At 37.3% G+C, this 8,464-nt stretch overlaps 1 protein-coding gene across 1 annotated transcript; it reads right to left on the reverse strand.

Annotated features, from left to right (window-relative positions):
* Window positions 1-2,572: 2,572 nt before the first annotated feature.
* On the reverse strand, window positions 2,573-3,040 carry LOC109240743. Its single transcript, XM_019407417.1, has one exon. It carries the CDS (start codon window positions 3,038-3,040, stop codon window positions 2,573-2,575), a length of 468 nt encoding a protein of 155 aa, XP_019262962.1.
* Between the last annotated feature and the right edge of the window lie 5,424 nt (window positions 3,041-8,464).

The raw sequence follows: 8,464 nt of genomic DNA on the forward strand, positions 1-8,464 counted from the left end.
TTGTAAACAATGAGTAGTCTAAACAGCTTTGAGTGAACCCTTGTTGAATCAATGCTTCAGTCAGCTTCACATTCCATTGTCTGCTCTCTTGCTTTAGGCCATATAGGGATTTAACCATCCTACAAACCAACCCTGTAGACCCCCCCCCCCCTCCAGGCTGGTAAATCCCTCAGGCAAGTCCATGTACACTTCATCATGCAGGTCGCCCCGGAGAAAGACATTATAGACATCCATTTGATGGTTTCATGAAAGTCAAGCCCTTACCTTTGATTGTAACCCTTGGCCACGAGCCTAGCTTTGTACCTTTCTATAGTGCCATATGCCTTGTACTTCACTTTGTACACCCATTTGCAGGCTATTGGCTTCTTTCCCGTTGGCAATTGTACCAACTCCTAGGTCTTGTTATCTTCAAATTCTTGAATTTCAGCTCTTATAGCTTCAATCCATAACTTGTCTTGTGAGGCTTCATGAAAAGATCTTGGTTCAGTTACTGCAGAGAAAGCTTGTAAGTAGGCTTGATAAGTTGGCTTCAAATTGGAGTAGCATACTGAATTGCTAACGGAATAAGGTTGCTGCTGTTATGAGGGAATGGCATAATCTGTCATCCATATTGGCAGTCTCTTATCTCTGCTAGATCTTCTGAGCTCTTGTGGAGGTGGTAGATTCATCTGTGTTGAAATAGATGTGACATTTCTGTGTGGAGCAACTTTAGGAGTGTTATGTGGTTGAGGTGGTACTGGAGGAAGATGATTCCATGTGGCATGTCTGCAGGAAAGGAATGCACATCTGTTAGTGGTATTTCCTCCTGTGCTAAGTCAATATCTGCAACTGGATTCACTGCTGCATCTAGATTCTACTTAGGTTTCTCCTGATTGTCAATCTCTAAAAATATGTGGTCTATGTGTGGTTTCCCCATGCTGAATGGAATATATTCTCTTTGAAAATAACATCTCTATTAGTGAAAAAAATTGTGCTTTGACAGATCATATGGAATGTATCCCTTTGTAATAGAAGAATATCCCATGAAAGCTGCTACAATTGCCCTTGCTTCAAATTTATCATGCACATTCATCCTTTTGGCATAACATAGGCACCCCAGTGTCCTCATATGGTCAAGAGAAAGTTTCTTCCAATGAAATACTTCAAATGGACTCTTACCTCCCAAAGCACTAGAAGGTAACCTATTTATAATATGCACAGCAGTTAGGATGCAATGACTCCAAAATTTTATTGGAATTGAACCTTGAAACCTTAATCCTCTTGCAATCTCAATGACATGTCTGTGTTTTCTGTCAGCAATGCCATTTTGCTGAGGCGTATACACACATGTTCTTTGATGTATTATTCCAAAAGATTGGAACACTGTGCTGCATTCACTATTAACAAACTCTGTCCCATTATCAGTTCTTACTATACTGATACACCTATCAAACTGTGTTTTTACGAGCTGAATAAAATTTCTCAGAATCACAACCACATCACTTTTTAACTTCAGCAAATACACCCAATATATCCGAGAATGATCATCTACAATAGTAACAAAGAGTTTATTGCCATCATATGTCTGTACACCATATGGTCCCCATACATCAATATGTATCAAATGAAAATTTGCTTCTGCTCTACTAGTACTAGAACTGAATGGCAATCTAGCATGCCTAGCTAGTGGGCATATAGAACAGCTTTCTAATTCTTCCTTACAATCATCATATCCTAATAAAAAATTTTGTTTTATTGCTCCTGCTGAGTCATGTCCAAGCCTCTTGTGCTACAGTTGTATATCCAATTTCTCTATTTTACTAGACAGACCCGTTGCTTTATTCTTCTCTCTTTCTCTAGTAGTTTGAGGTAATATGTAGAGGCCATCATCCTCCCTACCAATCACTCTCACCTCCCCATTGCAGAGGTCTTGGAACACAAAGAAATCAGGAAAAAAGCAAACAGAGCAATTCAATGCTCTTGTGAGTTTTGCTACAGATAACAAATTGTACTTAAAGTCAGGAATGTATAGAACATTGTCTATTGTTCCTGCTTGTACCAATTTGCATGATCCTATGTGTGTTACGTGTGCAACTCCTCCATTAGTTAAATGCACTTTCCTTGTCTTATTTCTACTTACTTCTTGTTTCCTATCCAGTATATTTATATTTGAAACCATATGATTTGTTGCACCACTGTCAACTATCCAAACTTTTTCTTTGATATTTGCTAAAAAAGCATTAATACTACCTGCACTACCTGCCATGTTTGTTGATGTTTCAGGTAGAGGTTCCTTATTGAGCAGCTTCAGGATATGATTATACTATTCTGAGGTAAAGTGTGGTGCAATGTACGACTGTGGTGTATTAGTAGTTATGTTTTTGTCTGCTCCAGGCTCCTGTGGTCTATGTTCTTCAACAATGGCATTGTTTGCCATGTTACCCCCAAACCTCTTGTTATATTGGAAATCAGCCGGATAACCAATCAACTTGAAGCATCCTTCACGAGTGTGTCCCTTCATCTTACAGTAGTCACATATGACAGTATAATTCTTCTTGAACCTTTGAGCATTGACATTTCCTCCATTGCCACCTCATGTGGTCATTAATGCTGTGAATTCCAAGTTTTCAGTTGCAACAGAAACATTAGACATAGTCCTCTGACTTTCCCTCTCAATCAGCATAGAATAGGCCTTGTTAACTGATGGAATTGGGTCCATCATCAAAATCTGGCCCCTTGCTTGTTCATATGTTTTATTTAATCCCATCAGAAATTGCAGATGTTTTTGACGCCTCATGAATGCAACAAATTCCCTAGACTTTTCACACTCACACTCAGGAGTTGGAGCTAAGCTGTCAAACTCTGCCCAAAGTGATCGAATTTTTGAGTAGTAGGTCGTAATAGTGCTGGTTCCCTGACTCACAATAGCAATCTCCTTGTGCAGCTGGAAAATGCGAGAACCATCAACTTTGTCAAACCTTTCCTTCAGATCCTTCCAAATATCACATGCATTGGAAGAATAGACGATTCCGCTGAGTAACTCCGGTGATACGCAATTCATAATCCACGAAAATACAATTACGTTGCACCTATCCCACACATCTACCAAATTTGGTCTGTAATTGTCTCGACTGCAACTTCTTAATGAACCCTAGCTTGTTACGCCCTAGGATCGCAACTCGCATTGCTCTACTCCAGACGGAATAGCTCTCTGTTCCGGTCAATTGCAAGGATATCAACACGGTTCCAGAATTATCAGTCGATTGTAGAAAAAGTGGATGATTGTGGCTCAATTTCTCCAGCAACTCATTATCAACGTTTTTTGCTATTGACAAGCTTCGATGAAGAATGTTCTGAGTAATTCAATTTCATAGAGAGACCATATAAATGGTCGTAAGCTCTGATACCATGTCAAAGTTTAAGCAAAAGAGATGAAGATGAGATGTCAGTAATGGAGGATCGAATGTTCTAGAAAATCAATGGGGAGAATTTTTCTTTCTCATTTCTCATCTAATCTAATTGTACAGAATACAACGTTTATATAGAAGAGAGCTACTAATATCTAACTAACATTTACACATTATAATTAACTATAATCTCATCCCACTAACCGCCTAACTACTCAGTCTAAGTGACAGCTAACTGCCAGCTAACTACTTCACAATTTGAACGTGCTATGTGATACTTCCACTCTCAATAAAAACTAATACTATTTGTTCTTACAGTTCACGATCGGAATCATCTGCCCTTTCAATTTCGATACTCATTTAGTTTGGAGATTGAATTAGAAAAAACACATATAGTTCCACGTAAATTTAATACATTTTTTTGCAGAAATCTTCTATTTCTAATTTTCAGGTGTAAAATTGTGTATCTTCTGTCTTTATTTACACGTGGCAATAGTTAGTGTGCATAATTTTGGAAAAGCATGAATATTATAATAATACTATTGAATGCCCTCTTAAAATTTTCCTGATGAATCAATTAGAATCTATATACCTTTTCTATTCCTAACTTTATATATATATATATATATATATATATATATATATATATATATAAAGGTGGGAATGGAAAAGGTGATATGGCACCTCTCATAGGCCATGAAAGTCACTTATCTTTTTTCTCAATTTTTTGGCTTTTCCCTCACTTTTATTGGTTTATCTTAGGTTAAAAAGTCTAAAAATACCTAATAATTACTCAATTAAAGGGTAAGTTGGCAGTTACTCAAGAAAATCAAAGATGAAAAGACGTTCTCAAGTCGTTTCATTAGTGAAACTGTTCATATTCTACACCTCCTGCCTATTTAGTACGTACAGAAGGCTCATGTGTTGAAGCACAAGACTTGGATAACGATCAAGCAATAAAGCTCCACCAACCAACAAGTCAACTTAAAATGGCAGAATGTAGAAGTTAGCCGGAAAGAGTGTTGCTTTTGAAATCATCTTCATTCAGTCTCTGTGGCAATTAACACGTTCACTTTGAAATTAGATGTGCACCTGAACATGGATCGCAACAGTTGGCGAATGAATCGTGGTTGTGGGATGCCTATTGTAACTGCCAAAAAGAATGATACAACATAGTTTCTGCTACAACTTGGAAGGTAGTAGCTTCGCGCACATATATATGGGAGCTGATTTAGTAGTAGTAGTTTTTCATTTGAATTGACACTTAAATTGTTAGATGCTGCAGGTCAGGTAAGAAAGAGTTGTGTCATCAAGTGTGGTACTTCTGCAATCTCTAGGAGTTCTTTAGAATTAATGAATTAGAATTTCTGAATAATGACAAAAAGGGGTTCATAGCGTACTCCTCAGTGACAAAAAAGTGAGTATTATCTTTGTGCATATATGTTGATACTATTTATACAAAGAGAACCATCTGCAATTGCGTTTCATCAATTTTGGTTTCCAATTTGGAGATGTTAAAACATGCAGTTCAGCGAGTAATATTTTCCATGTTTTTTCTTTCTCTTGGGACTCTATTTTTTTTAATGGGAGGAGAGGAAGCTGATTTTAAGACATAAGTATTGTAAGTTCATTGTGTAGACAATAAATTTGCGTCGAGAAAATAAAATCAAGACCGACAAATATTGCAACAATCGTAGTATTTTATTTTAAATATTTAAGTGTTACAATCTCTATGAATCCTCTGATTCTTCTTTTCAATAGTAAATAAATTCAAGGGCCTTTGAGCTTGATCTTGAATCTATATTTGTTTCCACGAATGATGATCTTGTTCTTGAGCTTGAACTTGACCTTGATTTGGTCTTCGTTCTTGATCTTGAAATTGATTTGTTCTTCGTTCTTGAGCTTGAACTTGATTGCTTGACCTTGAACTTGATTGCTTGAAGCTTGAAACTTATGGAGGAATTTGCAGCGTTTGATCCACGAGCTCTTCCTTGCTTCTTGTTATAACTTCTCGTGTCTTTTCTGAGTTCTAAAGGCCCCTATTTATAGTTGTAGAAGGGAGAAGTTGTGATTAGAACAAACTCTTTCCGACCAATCAAATTGAAGTGTGACATGGCCGCATTTGATTGGCCAGAACATGTCACTTGCACACGTGGTGTGATTCCATTGGCCATTTAATGTGACTTGGCATGCCTTGTCATTTTGACACGTGGCATGATCCCATTGGATCTTCCATTTGACTTGGTGTGCCACGTCATTTGACATATGGCACAAAATTGGGCCTCTAGGAAGATGACATCTTGGGCTTAATGAAGTGGGCTCATCACTTTAGCCCAATCAAATGGGCTAGCCCAATGGATTAAGACTTATTTATTTAATCCATATATGTTGGACTTATATGATTAATTCAATTATATTAGCCCATAATATTTATTTGGACTAATATATCTTGAATTTAAAATATAGTCCTAATTATTTTACGGATTTAATTCCAACAAAATTTATATGCCTACAAATTATTCTACAAAATTTATGTGTCAATATAATGACTAGGCTTGAAGTATCAACAAGGAAAGACTTTGCGCCTTTGTTCTTGCAAACTTTCATGGATTTATTTATCCATGCCTCCTTCAAATTATATTTTAAGAGATTTTACTTTTATTTAAATGAAAGTTTTCATTCCGTCAAAAGTTGGACCATGATTTTTTACTTGGGGTTGCCTTTGAAACAACACTTTAAATCAATAAATACTCCTTTGCACATTGATGCTTACGTGTTCTCTTCTGTGAACACTTTGCATATTAAATTTTGATGTTAACAAAAATAAAGATCATTTCACGGAAGGGCATGACACGCTAGATTATTGGACGCCCACTTTCACGAATCCTATTAGGAGTAGAATAGTTTCAACTGGTATCTACTCGGACACGGATGAAGCCACCGCCACTACAATTAATCCCACATCGAAAAATAAGTCTTTTGATGCTCTCTTTCACCATCTATATAAACCACATGCTCTTGATCCTTTTAGTATTAATTATAGTGTTGCAAGTTACATCGAGCCCCACTTTGTTTTAGCGATTTTACATCTGGTAATTTCCCCTCCCTTTTCTTTTGCATTATTCCTTTTATCTCTTTTATTTGTAGGTCAAGTGAGAAGGAAAGTAGTCGAGTGCTAAGTTGACAAGTAACTTCATGACGTCACACCGAAGGATAGACCCGCAACAACTTATAGACGGTTAAATCCATAATAATTTATAGACGGACGGATCTTGCAACAACTTATAGACAGATCAATTTGCAATAATTTATAGACGGATAAATCCATAACAACTTATAGACGGACAAATCTCCATCACCATATAGACGGACACATCAACATCAACATATAGACGGACAAATTCGCATCAATATATAAACGGAAAAATCCACATCAACATATAGACGGACAAATCCGTATCAACATATAGAAGACTAACCCCACGACAACATATAGAAAAACAAATTCTCAACCACATATAGAAGGATCAACCCGCAATAGCATATAGAAGGACAAATCCATGGCAACCTATAGAAGGACAAATCATCAACAACATATAGAAGGATCAAATTCGTGATGAGACCAGCTTAAGGTGCAAAAGGACTTAAACGCCCACCTTAAGATTGGAAAATCATAATTCCTTTTAAGGACAAACCCGCAAAGGGGCCAACTTAAGGTGCAAAGGGACTTAAACGTCCTCCTTAAATTGGAAAATTAGAAAGCCTCGACTTGAAGACTTGGTGGATTTGTAGACTTCAACTTGAAGATCGACAACCTTAATGATTTGACGGATTTGAAGATTTGGCGGACTTTGATGCGTCAACTTGAAGAGCGGTGGACTTTAAACTTCAACTTGAAGAATTAGCAGACTTGAAGACCTCAACTTAAAGACTTGGAGGCTTAAACAACTCAACTTGAATTCTGGTGAACTTAAGGACTTCAACTTGAAGACCGATGGACTTGGAGGGCTTGAATACTTTAACTTAAAGACTAGGGGATTTCCAGACTTCAACTTGAAGACCAAAAATTTGGAGGTTTGGCGAACTTGAAGGCATAACGAATCTTCAGGCTTCATTGCAAATACTTGGTAGCCTCCTAAAAGACTATAATCATTCCATTGAAGACACCAATTTACCATGGAAGCTTGCCTCTTTTAAATCAAATAAGATCAAAGTTCAACAGGAGGATAGCGTTTCAGCTTGATTTTACATTCCTCCATACTTCACTCGGACAATAATTGGGGCAATATGTATCTTTTGAACTTATGCGACTGAACTCAGAATGAAACTCTAAGCTGTCTACCTCGGTGAAGAGGATCAAGTCATACCGTAGTTCCGAATAGGTGATATTTTCTTTTTAATTTTTTATATATATATATATATATATATATATATATATATATATATATATATATATATATATATATATATATATTAGATATAGGCTGTCTCTTTCGAGGTTTTCAACCTAGCGGACCTTTTTTTTTAGGCCGTACCCAGTTTAGACTCATGCGGGCTAGAAGTGTAGCAATATGCAGTTTAGGCTCATGCGTCAAGGAGCGTTGCAACTTCAAGGATAATACTTCTTTAAAAACTTGTCATTTATAGGGCCGATTCTCATGCCATCTACATCAACCAACTTGTAAGCCCCACTTGAGTAAGCTTCTTGTACGACATAATGACCCATCCCATTTTGAAGTGAACTTCCCTACAGGGGAAGTAATTATGGGTCTTCGTACGGCAAGGACTTGATCTCCTACTTGAAAGGATCTCGGGCGAACTCTTTTATTGAAGGTGCGAGACAATCGAGCTTGATAACATTCAAGACTCTGTTGAGCTTCCAACCTCTTCTCATCAAGAGCCTCTAACTCTGCTAGTCGAAGTCGAGCATTTTCTTCATCAGTGATCCCTTCTTGGATAGCTAATCGTAATGAAGGAATTTGAAGCTCGAGTGGCAGGACAGCTTCGACTCCATAGACAAGTGAATAAGGGGTCGCTTGCATTGGCGTGTGGTGAGTTGTCCTATATGCCCACAGAGC

Source organism: Nicotiana attenuata, unplaced genomic scaffold (genome assembly GCF_001879085.1).
Source record: "Nicotiana attenuata strain UT unplaced genomic scaffold, NIATTr2, whole genome shotgun sequence".
In the NCBI taxonomy this organism is placed as follows: Eukaryota; Viridiplantae; Streptophyta; class Magnoliopsida; order Solanales; family Solanaceae; genus Nicotiana; species Nicotiana attenuata.